Genomic DNA, 16502 nt, shown 5'->3' with positions numbered 1-16502 from the left:
CGCGCCGGGCGCGCCGCCCCGCCCCTCCCTCAGCGCCCTCAGCGCCCTGGGCCGCCGCCGCCGGGCGGAGGCAGCGCCAGGCCCGGCCCGGCCGCTCCGCCCGCCCGCCGCTCCGCCCGGCCCCGCCGCTCCGCCCGGCCCCGCGCCGGCCCCCGCCATGGCCACTCGCCGCCGGGCCCCGCGCCGGAGCGGCGGGGGGCGCTGACCCGGCCCCGCCCCGGCCCCGGCGGAGCCTCCGCGCCGGTGAGTGCCCGCCCGCCCCGCCCCTCCGGGCCCTGCCCGCCCGCGGGGCCCCGCCGCACCGGAGCGGGGCCTGCTGACCCCGCCCCGGGACCTCCCCGCCGGCGCTCGGGGACCCCGCGGTCCGCCCGGGCCCTCCCAGCCCGGTCCGAGGGGCCCCGGGACCCTGCCCGGGATCCCCAGGTCCCGAGCCTCCCCTTCCCCCTCCCTCGCTCTCTGCCTGAACCCCCCAGGGGCCCCCCGGACCTGCTGGGCACTCCTGGTTCCCCTCCTGCCCCCTTTCCTGCCCCCCGCTTCCTCAGAGTCCCCACAACCCTCACTGGGCCCCCCAGCCCCATGCCTCCAGATCTCCCTTCTCCCCCCATTTTCCTGTTTTTCCATCCACTCCTGAGAGCCCTGGCGTCTCCCTTGTCTCCCCCAGACGGGCGAGAGACCCCCCCCGAGCTGCCCCTAACCCCCCTTTGGTGTCTGTCCCCCGCCCTCCTCTCCTGAGGCCCCCCCAGGCCCTGAGACCCCTCATTCCCTACCCCTACCTTGATCCTGAGAGCCCCTGGGACCCTCCCTGACCCCCCAGCCCTATGGGAGACCCCCTGAACCTCCCCCCTTTCCCCCCCCCCTTTTCTGCCTCAGCCTGGGGGGTGTGCTGGGGGCTGAGCCAATTCCAGCCCGTTTCCTCTTTCCATTTTGGAAGGAAGAAATCCTTGGATCAGCGGGACTGGGGTGCGTACGGGGGGCCTGGAGACCCCTCTTGTGTCCCCCCAGCTCCATGACAAACAGGGGTTCTACTGGGCAGCACCCTTGGGTGCTTGGGGTGTCTGACCCTGACTTTGGGGTCTTGAGACTCCCATTGGCGGGGAGGGGAGGCCAGGTCCCATTTTGGGGGGCACACGATGCTCGCCTCCATCTCCTGCCAGGGAGGGTGATGCAGCAAAATCCCCCCCTCCCCCGAGGTGGGGGCAGTTTGGGGACACGCCGAGTCCCCTGTGCTCACCTACAGTCCTGACACAGTGTGGGGTGAGGTGGGGCTGCTGTGGGGGCCGTGCCACCTCTCTGAGCGCTGGGCGTGTCCCAGGCTGGGGAGGGCTGGGGGGCACGCTGGGGGACAGGGGACACCCCACCCTTGTCAGCCAGTGTCCCCCACTAACCTGGGGGGATCCATGCCAGGCTGGGGAGGGGCACGCCCAGCTGGGAGACCCCCGAGCCCCCCGACTTCACTCCAGCAGGGTTTAACCCCAGGACTGTTTTCCTTGGGGACCCCCCAGAGAGCATCTTGGGGCCATCCCAGGGTGTGCAGTGGGATTTTGGCTGGGAAGGGGGTCGGGAGGGGTCTGCAGGTGAGGGCTGAGGTGCCAGTGAGACCCCCCTGTGCCCCCAGCCCCCCGTGTCCCGTGCTATGAGCATTCGGCGTGACTTCTCCGCAAGCAGCTGCAAATGAAAATGGAGGATATGTCTTTGTCTGGCCTGGATAACAGCAAACTGGAGGTGAGCTGCCCCCTCCGGGGGTCTGTCTGTCCCCTGGGGTGTCCGTGTGTCCCCCCCCGTCCCTAACAGCCCCCCTGGGCCCCCAGGCCATTGCACACGAGATCTACACGGAGCTGGTGGAGGATGCCTGCCTGGGGCTCTGCTTCGAGGTGCACCGGGCTGTCAAGTGCGGCTACTTCTTCCTGGATGACACGGACCCTGACAGTATGAAGGACTTCGGTGAGCCCCCCAAGGCCCCCAGGGTCAGGGTGATGCTGGGACACAGCCAGGCCCTGCTCCCAGAGAGCCCGTGGGGGTTCGGTGTCCCCACACACCGGGATTTGGCTTTGAGGGGGATTAAACACCCACATGTCCCCCCAGCAGTGAGCAGACTGTGCTGGAGGGGAAAATGGGGGGGTACTGAACCCCAGAGCGTGGGGCTGGGGCCCTGGGGGGCACAGCTGGGGTGTGGGTGGGAGGTGGCAGAGACCCCCTGGCAGAGCTGCCGCTGGTTTCAGCTCCCCCGAGTCCCCTTGAGGCTGTGGGGAGGCTCCGGGCAAGGGTCTGCCCGAGGCCCCCCAGAGCAGCTGGGGGTCTCGGGGCAGGGGCTGAGCGTGTCCCCCGCAGAGATCGTGGACCAGCCGGGCGTGGACATCTTCGGGCAGGTGTACAACCAGTGGAAGAACAAGGAGTGCGTGTGCCCCAACTGCAGCCGCAGCATCGCCGCCTCCCGCTTCGCCCCTCACCTGGAGAAGTGCCTGGGCATGGGCCGCAACAGCAGCCGCATCGCCAACCGCAGGTGGGGCTGGGCTGCTCCCGGGGAAACCGAGGCACCGCTGGGCCTGCCGGGGTGGATTCGGGCTCTGAGGAGCCTGGGATGCCAGTTCAGCCAATTCTGTGTCTCCCCTGTCCTCGCTTTCCATCCTGGGGGTGTCCAGCTGGGTTCCCCCTGGAGCTCCTCTTGTTCCTCCCTGCCAGTTTATCTCTCCTGGGAAAAGAAGCTGGGAATCCTGGGGGCTGTGTCCTGTGTCCCCCTGGGGGCTCTGTCCCTGCCTCGGTGGCTCTCTGGATCCCTGGGTGCCGGGGAGGACGGAGGTGCAGGGGGGCGTGGGATGGATCCGGGGCTCCCTGGAGGATGTGGGGCAGACCCCGGTGTGATCTCCTTCCCCTCCCCGCTCAGGATTGCGAGCAGCAACAACCTGAACAAGTCAGAGAGTGACCAGGAGGACAACGATGACATCAATGACAACGACTGGTCCTATGGCTCCGAGAAGAAAGGTGGGGAGGGGTCCCTGGTGTCCTGAGGGGTGGGGGACATGTCCTGCATGCCCCGTGGCCCCTGAACCCCAGTGCTGGGTGGGTGTGAGGGGAGAGCAGCCACGACTGGTGGTCCCAGCTCTGGGGAGGCGGCAGTGGCTCTGGGCTTGGGGCTGCACCACTGGAAAAGGTCCAATCTTTCCTTTCTGTCCTTCTCCATAGCAAAGAAGAGGAAATCGGATAAGGTGAGGGCTGTGGGGAAGGGTGGGGGGCACGGGGAGGCCACAGGACGACCCCAACACCCTCCTCTCGTTGCAGAACCCCAACTCGCCCCGCAGGTCCAAGTCCCTGAAACACAAAAATGGTGAGGGGGCAGAGCTGGCACCCCCGGGGTGGGGCTGAAAAACGGGGAGGGGGCTCACACATTGGGGCTGGGCTGGTGTTGGGGGGTATTTGGGGTGGGGAGGCTGGGCTGGTGGCAGTGGGAGGGGGCCCTGGGGGTCCCGGGCAGGACCCCCCCTCACCTTTCCTCCCTCCCAGGCGAGATCGGCGGGAACCCCGATCCCTTCAAGGTGAGCCGGGGCTGGGGGAGATGGCTGCCAGTGCTCTCCTCCCCAGGGGCTGCATTGCCCCCCGGGAGGGTCCCCCCAGCCCTGAGCCTGCTCCCTGCCCCCCAGTACAGCAACTCGGCTGGCATCAACTACGAGACGCTGGGCCCCGAGGAGCTGCGGACGCTGCTCACCACGGTGCGGGACTGGGGGCTGCGGCAGCACGGCGGGCGGGACCCGGGGGTCTCTCCCCGCTGGGGCTGCTTGCCCGGCTGGGAATGGGGACCTGCAGCAGGTCCCGAGGCGGGGCAGTGGCTGCTTTGTCTGGGACACAGCACTGGGAGACTGGGGGGCCCCAGGGCTGTGATGGTGCAGCACAGCCCAGGGGTCACTCGCCTGTCCCCCCAAACTCACCTGGCCCTTCCCTGCCCAGCAATGCGGGGTCATCTCGGAACACACCAAGAAGATGTGCACCAGGTGAGGGCAGCTTGCTCTGGGGGGCTTCCCCAGGGTCCCCACATGCCCCCATCCTCATGGGAGGGGGGAAGGCACGCCTCAGTGCCGTGTGTCACCCCCAGGTCCCTGCGGTGTCCCCAGCACACGGATGAGCAGCGCAGGGCAGTCCGGGTTTACCTCCTTGGGCCCTCGGCGTAAGTGGGTGCAGGTCGGGGTCCCGGGGTCGGACTGGGGGGGCTGCATGGGGTGCTCAGGTGGGGTTTGGACAGGGATGGCCCTGGGGAGGCCTGCAGGGGATGGGAGCCCCGGGCTGGGGCTGGGATTTGCAGCCCGGCAGGGTGGTGGGGCTGGGCCGAGCCCCTGGGCATCCCCTTGGCGTTTGGGGGGCTCTGTCCCCACCCACCCTCTGTAACACCCGTGCCCAGGTCCCTGCCCGAGGCTGAGGCCGGTGTGGAGAACGACAGCTTCGAGGTGGCCGAGAGCCAGGCCCTCATGAGCCGCCTGCAGTGGGACGGCTCCTCCGACATCTCCCCCTCCGACTCGGCCTCCTCCAAAGCCAGTGAGTGCTCAGGGGCTGGGGGCACACGGGTGGCACAGACCCCTCCGAGGGGCAAATCCGGAGGCACAGATACCTCTGTGGGAGCAAAACTGGCTGTTCTGGCATGTCCTCAGTACAAGAGGGGTTGAACAGACCATGGCTCCAAAGCCTGGAGCACCTTGTTCCCCACTTGGGAGGGGCAGGAACATTCCGGGGTACATTTTCTTGGGTGTTGACCAGAGTTGGGCATCATCCACTCTGTTCTGGGGCTCATCTCCTCCCTGACACCCCCATTTCTTCCCTCTCTCCCGTCCCTAGGTACAAACAACTCCGAGTCCCGCAAGACCAAGAAGAAGAAGCCCCACCTGGGGCTGGTGAGCGGCGCCCCAGGGCTCGGCTCCAGCAAGAAGAAGAAGCCCAAGCCCCCTGCCCCCCACACCCCCAGCATCTACGATGACATCAACAACTGAGCCCCGCCGAGCTGGGGAGGGGCAGGACGGACAGAGGGACGGACAGAGGGACAGACAGAGGCCAGGCCAGCCCCCGGGCACCCCCAGGCCGGACACAGTGTGGGTACCGGAGCTCAGAGGACTCGGCTGGAGTGGGGCTGGATTTGGGGAGCCCCCGTTCGTGCCCCCCTTCCTCCCGCCCTGCCCCAGTGCCTCTATTTATTCTGTGACAGTTTTTGTACGTGGGGCTCCCATCGGGGCGTCACTCTCAAACGTGGGGGTACAGCCCCCCTTCCCTCCCAGCACCCCCAAAGCCAGCTGTGCCCCCCCACACCCGCTCCTCACTCACCCCAATGGGGTGGGGGGCACCTGGACACCCTGGGCAGGTCTGGGCCTGGGTCAGGGGGTTGTGAATCCCCCCTGCCCTGAGGTTTTGGGGTGAGCCCCCCACTCTGGGGCTGCCCCCCCTCCCTGCCCTGGGCTGGCACTCGCCGGTCAGGCTGGCTCAGGAAGGGGGGGTCACACTGGGGGGGTCCCTTCATACTCAGAGGACAAGGGAGCATCCTCTCACCCCCAAATCTGTCCAGCTGTGCCTGCAGTCAGCTGGTGGGGGTCTTGAGGGCCTGGCAGTGCCCACGCAGGGGGGTCACAGGGGGCTGCATGCTGCATCCTTGGGGGTGGGTCTGGGGGTGGGGGGAGCTGCTGTGACCATCCCTGTGCCAAACTGTTTGGGGAGGGGGGACCCCAACCTATCAGGGACGTCTAGGGGGGAGCTGGAAGTGGAGCAAAACCTGGGGGGGGAAAGCCCAGCCCAGCTTCAGCGCAGAGCCCCCCACTCCTGGTGTCCCCAGGGCAGCTCTGCGTGCCCTCCACGCGTGCCTGGGACCTGCTGCTGCAGTCGGGGGGTCAGTGGGGACCCCCCCACAGCTCTGCTCTCGCTCGGGGGGCCAGGACCAGCGCCCTGCTGTGCGGGCTGGGGGGGACAGGTCCCTCTGGCTGGATCCAGGTCACCCCTGCCCCGTGATCCCCTCCCTCCCCACAGCTGTTCTCCGTGGCAGGGGCTGTGCTGGGACAGGGTTGGCTCTGTTGTCCCTCCCTTGCTCTCTGACCCCCATCTGGCCATGTGTCCCCGGGGTGGAGCCGTGTCTGTCCCCCCACCCCGGTGCCGTGGCTCGTCTCTCGCAGGGACTCCCACATTATGGTGCTCTCGACTCTGGATTCACTATTGTTTTCAAACTGCTGCTAAAGGCTGGGCTGGGGGGGTCCTGCAGAGCCCTGGGCACCTCAGAACCCTGCGGGCCCCCCTCGTGGGGACCCCCGAGCGGTCCCCGCTGCTGCGGGGCCGCCGGAGCACGCCGAGCTGGCCTTCGTGTGCCCCGGGGCCCCAGGACGGAGCTGTGGGCACCCAAAAACACGGGGGACCACCCCAGACTGCCTGGGGGGGCATGGCGAGCTGGGGCTGTGGGGGAAAGGCATCCTGAGCCCCTTCAGCTGCAGGAGAGGCACTGCGATTTGGGGTCCAAGGGGTGCAGTGGGGCTTGGGGGGGTCAGACCGTGCCCTGTGACCCCCCCAGGTCGGTGTCCTTGCCCCCCCCGGTGTTTCTGCGCGTCCCCCCCGCAGGGGAACTGAGCCCTTGTGAGGTCTGTGTGTCCCGTGAGTGGGTTGTGGCTGCCCCTGTAAATAAAACTGCATCTTGACTTGGTATCCCTGGCATTAATTACAGCTCGTTAATTAAACAGGGCCTTTACCCCTCCCACCTCCATCTCCACCCACTCCATTCAGCACGGGGCGGGGGGGGGGGGAGCCGGATTTGTTTTTATAAGACCCAGAAGTGTGGGTGGGTAGGAGAGCAGCTCCCAGGGCAGGAAGGCGACCACTGGGGTGACTTGACACCCTTTATTTGCATTAAAAAGTCCTTGGGAAGAAGCCACGGCCCGTTCCAGTGCTGTCCAGCTCCCCCAGAGCTGGGGCTGGGGACCGGCAGTGGAGTCTGGGGGGGGCACAGCCCCTTTTTGGGGGGCAAAGTCCGGCAGCGAGGCTGGGACCCAGCGCGGGGACGGAGGCCGCGGTGCCGCCCCGGCTCACCCCGCCTGCCCGTACAGCCCGAAGGCCAGGAGGGTGACCAGCACGGTGACACCGATCAGCGACACGGTGGCCGGGGCCGTGAAGAGCTGCCGGTAGTTGATGCGGAAATACCAGCCCAGCGCCAGCACCACCATCACCGTGGGCACCATCAGCGTGCCCCCGGCCAGCGGCAGCCCCGGGGCCGCGGGGCCGGCGGGGCCGGGCTCGGGCAGGGCGGCGGTGGCCGCGGTGGTCCCCCGGGAGCGGTGGCAGTGGATGACACAGTTGTCGGTGATGCGGAGCGAGCGCAGCGTGCGCGCCTGGTCCTGCAGCAGCTGCCCGCGGTAGATGAGCTTCATCTGGGCCTCCTGGCCCGGGAAGCATTTGCTGCGGGAGGAGGGAGGAGGGTGGGGGCGGCGGAGACCCCGGACCCGCCCGGGGAGGGACCCGCCCGGGCTGGGAGCCCCTCCGTTAAACGGGGAGGGTTCACCACGGCACCGCCACCGCCGCCTCTTTCGAACTTGCTGTCTCAAAGCCCACACCCCCCGGTATTTTTGGCACATCGGGAGGGATGAACGCCCTCCCCCGTCCCGTGGGAAGCGGCTGTTCGCAGCGGGGGCCCGGCAGCGCTCCCCGCGTCCCCCGGCCCTCACCTCTTGAGAACCCCCACGGTGTCCTCGGGCCGGGCCACCGCCACCTCCTCGGTGTCGTTGAGGAACTTGAGGCGGATCTTGATGAGGCCGGGGCACGCGTCACCGGTGCCCCCGGGCTCAGCGGCGCCCCGGGACAAGCCGGGCGCGTCCAGCAGCTGCTCCAGGCCGGGCTCGGGGCCGCTCCCGCTGTCCCCCGGTGCCGCCGCCCCTTCCTCCTCCGTTTTCTCCTCCGCGCCCGCGGGGCTCCTGGGGGGCTCCGGGGCCTCGGCCGCCCCCGCGGGCCCCGCGTAGGGCGGCAGCGGCCCGAGGCGGATGACGGCCGCGTCCCCGGTGCCCAGGAGCTGGCTGCCGCCCTCGGCCACGTACGTGGACAGCCAGGCCAGCACCAGCGCCAGCACCAGCACGGCCACCCCGGCCACCAGCGTCACCTCGTCCCCCACCCCCACGATGAGGGGGGCGGCCGGGGGCTCCATCTCCGCGATGCCCGCCTCGACCTCCCGGTGCCCGGTGTGAGCGAGCGGCGCGGCGGCAGCGGGGACCCCCGGGGCTGCCCCGGTGCCACCTTCGGGCTCACAACAGACCCTGGGGCCGCTCCCGGTACCCGGAGACCGCAGGGACGGGAGCTCCTCGCTGCGGATTGTCCTCCTCGCTCCCGAGACACCGAACCGGCGGCGCTGCGCTCACCTCACCGGGCCCGGCGGAGAGTCCCGGGGGTGCCCCAGCCCCTCGGTGCCCAGCGGGGCAGGGTCAGGCCATCCCCGACCTGGACGGAGCAGAGCGATGCGGTCAGCGGGGCCCGGGCATGGCGGGGCGGGAGGAACCGGGGACGTCCCGACCCGTGCCCGGGGCTCCCGGTGTGTCCCTGCCGGTCCCCGTGATTCCCGGGGGTGCCGGTGCGTGCCCGCCATGCCCGGCCATCCCGGGGGGTGCCGGTGTGTCCCTGCCAGCCCCGCGGTCCCGGGTGTCCCCGCGGTCCCGGGGGTCCCGGTGCCCCCCCCACTCACCGCCTCCCGCCGCCGCCGCCCCGCCGGAAGCGCCACGTCACCGCGCGCCGCCGCCAGGGGGCGGCCGGGGGCGGCGGGCGCGCCCCGGGGGCGGGGCCAGAGGGGCGGGGCCAGCGGAACGCGCCCCGAGTGGGCGGGGCCAGCGGAACGCGCCCCGAGTGGGCGGGGCCGGCGTGGGCGGGGCCACTTGGGGCGGAGTCACCGGCGGGGCGGGGCCCGGGAGCACCGTGGGAACCCCGGGCTGAGCCCCCCCGGGACCGGAACCCCCCGGACCCCCCGGCCCGGCTGTAACCCCCGCCACGGCCCCCACATCCTCCGGGGCCCGTCTGTCCCCCCCCTGCCACCCAAGGGCTCTGTCCCCTCCTCCCCCGTCCCCACTGCAGGTGACGCTGCCCCGCTGGTCCCACGGGGACAAGGACACCTCGGGAGCCACCTCTGCCATGTCCTTTACTGACAGCAGGGCACGGGGAGGACACAGGCAGCGGACACTCGTGGGGAGCAAGGAGGGCACGCAAGAAGGGGGCAGCGGCGGGGACACATGGAGTGCCCTCAGGAGATGAGACCCTCGATGGGCAGCTGGAGGTAGCGGCGCAGTGCGGGTGGCAGCGCCAGCTCGGGGACAGCGGCGCGACAGCGGGCGCCCAGGTGGCGCCGGATGGCCACGCGGGCCAGGTGCTGCAGCCGCCGCGGCCGCCCCGCCATGCGCACGGCCGAGGCGTAGAACTCCCGGTGCTCCTGCGTGGGGGGACACGGGAGGGCTCGGTGCGCCGGGATGGGACACGGGCACGGCCCGGGACCCCCCAGGACCCCGTTACCTCCCAGAGCTCGGGGGGCACGGCCTCCGCCCAGCCGTCGGCGGGGGGCACGCGGTCGTAGGCGTTGAGCATCACCTCCAGCGCCGGCGGGTGCTGGCAGCACAGCCTGAGCATCTGCCAGCAGAGCCGTGTCACCGGGGTGACCCCCCCGGCACCCCGAGTCCCCCGTCACCCCGTGCCCCACCTTGGGGTGCGCGGGGAGGGCGCCGTGGTCCAGCAGCAGGGCCAGGATCTCCTCGGGCCGCTGCTCCCGGTACTCGGGCACGGCGCGGAGGGCGCAGTCCATGGGGGTGTCCCCGGCGCCGTTGGGCACGGCGGCGTCGGCGCCGTGGCGCAGCAGCAGCCGGGCCAGCGCGGCGTGCCCGTTGGCACAGGCGTTGTGCAGCGGCGTGTGGCCCTTGCGGCCCGCGGCCCCGGCCCGGGCGCCGGCCGCCAGCAGCCGCTCGGCCACGCGCAGGAACCGCTCGGCGTCCTCGGGGCGCTCGGCCGCCGCCGCCGCCGCGTTCAGCGGGGTCTCGCCCTGCTGGGTGCGCCGCTCGGGGTCGGCGCCGTGGTGCAGGTACAGCTCCACGTGGGCCGGCAGCCCGTGGCGCGCCGCCACGTGCAGCGCCGTCACCTGCCGGTCGCGCGTGCCCAGGTTCACCCGCGCGCCGTGCGCCAGCAGCAGCTCCGCGCACCTGGAGCGCGTGGGAACGGTGAGCGGGCGCGGCGGGGACACGCGGCACCCGTGGGACGCGACCGGGACGTGCCAGGGAGACGTGATTGCAGTGGGACACCCGCAGGGACACCCCCAGGGACACCCCGGGAAAGCCTGGAGTCACCTGGGAACCATGGGACACCCTCAGGGACACCCCCAGGGACACTCCGGGAAAGCCTGGAGTCACCTGGGAACCATGGGACACCCTCAGGGACACCCCGGGAAAGCCTGGAGTCACCTGGGAACCATGGGACACCCTCAGGGACACCCCCAGGGACACCCCGGGAAAGCCTGGAGTCACCTGGGAACCATGGGACACCCCCAGGGACACCCCGGGAAAGCCTGGAGTCATCTGTGACCTGTGGGACACGGCCAGTGACACCCTGGAGTGACCTGTCACCCATGGGATACCCCCAGGGACACCCCGGGAAAGCCTGGAGTCACCTGGGAACCATGGGACACCCTCAGGGACACCCCCAGGGACACCCAGTGACACCCTGGAGTGACCTGTCACCCACGGGACGCTGCCATGGGCACCCTGGAGTGACCTGTCACCCACAGGACACCCCCAGGCACCCCCCAGGACACCCCCCAGGCCCCTGGCTCCCAGGTTGCGTGGGTGGGGCAGGAGTGAGGATCTCACGGGCCCCTCCTGCAGTGAGCCCGCCCTGGCTGCAGGTGAGACCCCACAGGTGAGACCCTGCAGGTGAGACCCCACAGGTGAGACCCCGCAGGTGAGCCCGCACCTGAGGCTGTGGGGCGCGGTGCAGAGGTGCAGCGGGGCCGAGCCGTCGGCGCTCAGCACGTTGGGGTCGGCTCCGAAGGCCAGCAGCAGGCGGGCGCAGTTGGGGTGGGGGGCGGCCGCGCTGTCGTGCAGGGGGGCCCGGCCCCCCACCACGGCGTCCACGGCCGCCCCGCGGAGCAGCAGGTGCCGGGCGCAGGCCTCGTAGCCGCGGGCGGCGGCGATGCGCAGGGCCGAGGTGTGCTCCCGGCGGGGGCTCAGCACCCACAGCCCTGCGGGGGTCAGCGGGGGCTGCCGGACAGCCCGCACCCCGCTGGACCCCCCTCACCCACACCCACCCACCCTGGAGCTGGCGGGAGCAGTGGGGCGCCCATGGGGCTGCCCCGAGCACCCGCCCTGCCCCAGACTCCCTGTCACCCACAAACCGGAGCAGCCAGCCCCGCTCCCCCCGGAGCTGCACCCCCTTTTCCTGCCCCCCACTCGTTCTGCAGGGGAACGGGGGGGAGGGAGAAGCAGGGAAGGACCCCCAGCCCCATGGCCGGCCGTACCCTGCTCCGGTGACCACACCAGCTCCTCGCTGACCATCTCCAACACCAGATTGGCGCTGGCCTCGTCCCTGAAGATGCTCTGGACGCGGGGCAGGTCCCCGGCGTAGAGGGCGTTGTGCACGGCGGGGTCCCGGCAGAGCTGGCGCCGCCGCGGGGGGCTCGGGGGGGCGCGGGGGGTCCCGGGCAGGGGGCGCGAGGCCGGTGCCCGGGCCAGCGCCCGGCGGCGATCCTCCCGCTCCAGCAGCTCCCGCTGCAGCCGCAGCGAGCGCAGCGCCGAGGGGCTGAAGGCGAAGCTCTCGTGGGCCATGGGCACCCGGCAGGGCAGGGCGGGGGGCTCGGGGCACAGCTCGGGGATATAAATAGGGCCGTGCCCCACAGGCGGGTGTGCAATCGAATCCCAGAGCCAGGGGATTATAAATAACTCCTGGTGGTAAACAGAGTCACGGGGTGCAGGGCAGCTTAAACTGTTGGTGGGCGCGAGGTGGGGACGTCCCACGGGGAGGGACCTGGGGATCCCTGGTCCTGCAGGGCTGTGAGAGCCTGGGGAGACGGCTCCTCACACCCGGAGGAGCAGGGACCCCGGGAAGGAACAGGGGTGACACACGAGGACACAGGTGATGCAGAAACCAAAGAGCCCTTTAATGCAGGTTTGGGGGCCCGGAGCAGCGCCGAGGCCTCGGGGTGCCCCGGCTCTCGGCCCCACAGCAAACACCACGGACACGCAGGGAGCAGCAGGGGGGTGCCAGCCGTGCCACCTGCTCCTGGCACCGCCACCCTCAGCAGAGCTGCTGGGCTCAGCCGCAGTCAACCCGAGCCGGGGCTGAGAAGAAATCCTCGGGCAGCTCTCCCAGGAGCCCGTCCAGGTCATCTGCAGGCACAGAGGATGTCACTCGTGTGTGTGTGTGACCGTGGCACTGCTCAGGGGCCAGGCCCGGCTTTCCCCAGGCCGGAGAGCTTCTCCTCCCCTCCAGGGTGGCTCCGACTCACCCAGGTCACATCCATCCGTTCCCACCGGTCCTTCCCAGCCGGGATCAGAGCTCGCTGGGCGCAGGGAGGAGCCCCCGGGACGCTGCTCCGCGCTGGGTCCGCCTGTCCTCGGCTGTCCCCGGTGCTCGGGAGCAGGGACAGCCCGGGTGGGCCGTGCCGGGGGCTCTGGGCTCAGCTCAGCCAGGCCAGGGACCTGCAAAACCCAGCGGGGATGGATTCCTGGGGGATTTACCCAGCCCCCCCTTCTCTCGAGGGTCCCCAGAACCCAGACCCCCCTGGGGTCCCAGCAGCCCCCCAGGGCCGCCGGTGCCCCCCTGACCTGGCGGGGGGAGCAGCCCTCGGGCTCGGGTGGGAAGATCCGGAGGAGGTTGTTGGGGGTCACGTTGAGGTAGTGGTTGCGGTGGGAGGGGGAGAAGACCCCGACCTGCGGAGAGGGCAGACACAGCTCCTGGATAAACCCCCAAGGTACAGGTCCCCATTCATGGAAATCTCAGGATGAGGGGTGACATTTTAGGAATAGCTGAGAAAAATCCGAGGTGCAAAACCGTGGGAGATCCTTTTCTTGTATTTATATTTTTGATATTTTTTTATTCCAGAGTGCTATGGAACGGGAACAGGGACGTACCACATGACCACACCAGTTCCTCTTATCCCCTTATCCTAATATTTACATTCCCACTTCCAGGGTGCAACGGGGTTGGGAATGGCACAGGTGATGTGCTGTATCCCCCACCCCGCATTCCCCAGGGATGGAAGAGACCCCGCTGGGGTGGGACCAGCAGCCCCCCAGATTCTCCTCACCTGCCTCAGGAGCAGCACGGAGCCGGCCCGGAGCTCGCTCTGCCTCTGCTCCAGCAGCAGCCGGTGCAGGGTGCCCTGCATCTCCCCTGGGAACGAGGGGTGGCATCCCTGAGCCCCCCTGGGCACAGGGACCCCGGGCACAGGTACACAGGTAACCCCCGGGCACGGGGACCCCCGGGCACAGGTAACCCCCACTCACCTGTGGGGTCCCGGAACACGGCACCGGCACCAGCGCTGCTCCTGGTCAGGGACTTGATCATCACGGCCATGCTGGGAACTTTGTTTTTCGGGAGCTGCTTCAGGGCTGCCTGCACAGCACAACGGGGATTTTGGGATAACCTTGGGCAGTTGAACCCCAGGATCCTTCCCGTGGGATGTTGCTGGATCTTACACCCTCATCACCCGGGGGATGTGGATGTCTGTGCTCAGCTCAGCCCCTTCCCCAGAGACCCCCAGCCCCACAAGCAGCTCCGGGGGCTGAGGGAAGAGCTGGGGCTGAATCCTCACCTTGCGGAGCACCATGACCACGCTGTAGCTGTGGAGGAAGCAGCTGGGGTCCCTCTCATCCAGCCCCAGCTCCGTCTTCATGGCCAGCCAGGGCCCCTTCCCGAAATCCTCCTCCGTGGGCAGCGGGGAGCTGGGCAGCGCCTGGGGCAGGGACACGCAGGGTCAGGAGCACCGGGGCCGATCCCCCGGGATCTGCCGGGGCAGGGCTGGGATGGGGGGGTTACCTGAGCCCGTGTGGGGGGTTACCTGAGCCCGTGGCTTCGCCACGGCCCCGTGAGCCGGAGCCTGGGGAGCAGCCACCAGGATCTCCTCCAGCAGCTTCCCAGAGTGCTTGTGGGAGAGGGAGAGACGTCCAGGGATCTGCCTGGCTGCACCAGCTGCTCCCATCCCATCCCATCCCATCCCATCCCATCCCATCCCATCCCATCCCATCCCATCCCATCCCATCCCATCCCATCCCATCCCATCCCATCCCATCCCATCCCATAGCCCACTCCCATTCCCGTTCTGCCCACACCCATTGCACTCCTGACCTCATCCCCATCCCCATCCCCATCCCATCCTTTCCCATGCTGTCCCCATCCCCACCCAGGCCCTCTCTCACCCCTGTCCAGCCTCCCCTCCCCATCCCAGCCCACCTGCTGGGGCAGGATCCCGGCGGGCCCCGGGAAGCGCCGGCTCTCCCTGCGGCCGGGGGCTCGGGGGGCTCCCGGGGGGGCTTTGCTGGCCGCTGCCACCAGCTGCACCAGGTGGTTGGTGACCACGGGGACGCTCGGGGGGCCGGGGGCGTTGGGGGCCACGGGGGGGTTCGGGAAGCCGGGGGACTCCACGGAGCTGGGGGGGCCCGAGGGGGGTCTGGGGGGCAGCCGGGGCTGGGGGCAGCTCTGTGCTGGGGGGGTCCAGGGCACCGAGGAGCTGCTCCTTCCCGGGGGCGCTTGGCCAGGCCTCAGGCACGGAGCCCCCGGAGCAGGGACGGAGCCTGCGGACCCTCTTGGCTCTCCCAGGGAAGGGGGGGGTCTGGGGGCGCCGGCCGCGCTGGGCCGCAGCACCGGTCTGGGACTGGGGAGGGGGCCCTGCCCCTCCTGCAGCCCCCCGGAGCCGGGGACCAGCTCCTGTGCCAGCCTGAGCTTTTTGGGGACCCCACATTCCTGAGCGTTCTCCTTCCCTGCGCCCTTCCAGGGCGGCTTCTCGCGGCGCCCGGGGGGCAGCGGGGCAGCGCCGGGCCCCTCGAGCTCCCTGCAGGCAGCCAGGAAAAGGGCATTGTCCTGCTCGTCCTGGGGCGCTGCTCCCCGCCACGGGGGAACCCGCAGGCCCACGGGCTGCTGGGCGAGGGGCCGCAGGCTGGGGGGTCTGCTGGGTTGGGGTCCGCTGGGTTGGGGTCCGCTGGGTTGGGGTTCGCTGGTTTGGGGTCCGCTGGGTTGGGGTCTGCTGGGTTGGGGTCCGCTTGTTTGGGGTTCCCTGATTTGGGGTTCACTGGGATGGGGTTCACTGGGATGGGGTTTTCTGGTTTGGGGTTCACTGGGTTGGGGTCCGCTGGGTTGGGGTTCACTGGGATGGGGTTTTCTGGTTTGGGGTCCGCTGGGTTGGGGTTCACTGGGATGGGGTTCACTGGGATGGGGTTCACTGGGATGGGGTTTTCTGGTTTGGGGTCCGCTGGGTTGGGGTTCACTGGGATGGGGTTTTCTGGTTTGGGGTCCGCTGGGTTGGGGTTCACTGGGATGGGGTTCACTGGGATGGGGTTTTCTGGTTTGGGGTTCACTGGGAAGAACCGGCACGGCGCTGGGCGAGGAATGTCCGGGGATCACAAACTGGTTCTCTGCATCTTGCACAGCGGAGAGGAAATCCTGCGGGGAAAGGAGCAGCGGGGATGCCTCGGGCCCGGGCGCCCCGGGGCAGCCCCAGGATGTCGGGGGGCCCTCACCTCGTCCTCCAGCTCCCCGTCGGTCCCAAAGAGCCTCTGGAAGTGGCAGGACTGTGGGAAAAAGGGAAGAATGGGGCTGGGAGGGACACGCGAGCTGGGGGCCCGGGGGTCTCCGTGGTTCGTGCGGGAGCACCGGGCGGCGGCGGGGCCTCACACCGCGCCGGGGGCACCCCGCACGGGCCGGGGCCCGCAGGGCTGCCTCGGCGGACCCCAAATCCCCCCAGGGCACCCCAAATCCGCGCCGGGCCCGTTACCATGGCAGCGCCGCGACCCCCGGCCCGGCCCCGGAGGCGGAAGCGGCGGGGCCGGGGCTCGAACCCGCGGCCCCGGGGAAGGGGCGGAGCTTCCCCCGCGGCGCCGGGCGCCCCCTGGCGGCGGGCGCGCCCCTTAAAGGGCCACGCACCCCCGTTCCCCGCGCGTGTCACATGTGCACACGCGTGTGCCCCCGCGTCACCGGCCGGGCCCCGCGGCGCCGCCGGTGACTCAGCGCGGCCTCGGCCCGGCGTGATTCATCCCCGCACAGGCTGAGTGACCCCCCCAACCTGGGCCTGCTACACCCACGCGCGTGGGCAAGGCACGAGCAGGTGCCGCGGCCGGCAGGGGCACACGCGTGTGTCTGTGCGTGTGTCCTGCACTCGCACGCCTGTGTGCTCTTACACACTCACACCCCTGTGTCGGTCACACACCATTCCCCACTGACACCGCCTGGCCCTCACTCGCTGCGCGGCCCCTTTAAGGCCCCGTTAGGCCCCGCCCCCCCGGCTCGGCCACGCCCCTTTACCGGGTTGGGGGGGGGCCCGCGCGCGGGGCTAT

General features: G+C 70.1%; 4 protein-coding genes across 4 annotated transcripts; 1 reads left to right on the top strand and 3 right to left on the bottom strand.

The window, feature by feature from the left end:
• Window positions 1-212: 212 nt before the first annotated feature.
• ATXN7L3 (ataxin 7 like 3) lies at window positions 213-5336 on the top strand. The gene is made up of 13 exons (XM_077788372.1): window positions 213-243; window positions 1616-1722; window positions 1809-1941; window positions 2329-2500; window positions 2882-2979; window positions 3181-3203; window positions 3277-3322; window positions 3499-3530; window positions 3636-3704; window positions 3940-3983; window positions 4085-4156; window positions 4388-4521; window positions 4819-5336. The coding sequence occupies exons 2-13, from the start codon at window positions 1672-1674 to the stop codon at window positions 4968-4970; spliced, it is 1026 nt and encodes a 341-aa protein (XP_077644498.1). The 5' UTR covers window positions 213-243; window positions 1616-1671; the 3' UTR covers window positions 4971-5336.
• Window positions 5337-6832: 1496 nt separating this feature from the next.
• Window positions 6833-8724, bottom strand: TMUB2 (transmembrane and ubiquitin like domain containing 2). Its single transcript, XM_077788374.1, has 3 exons — window positions 8672-8724; window positions 7668-8430; window positions 6833-7401 (listed from the first exon to the last, which is right to left on the bottom strand). The coding sequence occupies exons 2-3, from the start codon at window positions 8138-8140 to the stop codon at window positions 7032-7034; spliced, it is 843 nt and encodes a 280-aa protein (XP_077644500.1). The 5' UTR covers window positions 8141-8430; window positions 8672-8724; the 3' UTR covers window positions 6833-7031.
• A 496-nt stretch (window positions 8725-9220) lies between these two features.
• ASB16 (ankyrin repeat and SOCS box containing 16) lies at window positions 9221-11844 on the bottom strand. Its single transcript, XM_021538497.3, has 5 exons — window positions 11474-11844; window positions 10930-11197; window positions 9671-10163; window positions 9487-9600; window positions 9221-9406 (listed from the first exon to the last, which is right to left on the bottom strand). The coding sequence occupies exons 1-5, from the start codon at window positions 11778-11780 to the stop codon at window positions 9221-9223; spliced, it is 1368 nt and encodes a 455-aa protein (XP_021394172.1). The 5' UTR covers window positions 11781-11844.
• Window positions 11845-12091: 247 nt separating this feature from the next.
• HROB (homologous recombination factor with OB-fold) lies at window positions 12092-16011 on the bottom strand. Its single transcript, XM_077788360.1, has 10 exons — window positions 15944-16011; window positions 15690-15740; window positions 14407-15612; window positions 14015-14098; window positions 13769-13909; window positions 13461-13569; window positions 13262-13347; window positions 12780-12884; window positions 12461-12653; window positions 12092-12341 (listed from the first exon to the last, which is right to left on the bottom strand). Exons 1-10 carry the CDS (start codon window positions 15944-15946, stop codon window positions 12268-12270), a joined length of 2052 nt encoding a protein of 683 aa, XP_077644486.1. The 5' UTR covers window positions 15947-16011; the 3' UTR covers window positions 12092-12267.
• Between the last annotated feature and the right edge of the window lie 491 nt (window positions 16012-16502).

The sequence above is a fragment of the Lonchura striata genome, chromosome 25 (assembly GCF_046129695.1).
Source record: "Lonchura striata isolate bLonStr1 chromosome 25, bLonStr1.mat, whole genome shotgun sequence".
NCBI lineage: Eukaryota > Metazoa > Chordata > Aves > Passeriformes > Estrildidae > Lonchura > Lonchura striata.
Note: the sequence above shows the minus strand (reverse complement) of the source record. Positions and strands in the feature narration are given on the sequence as shown.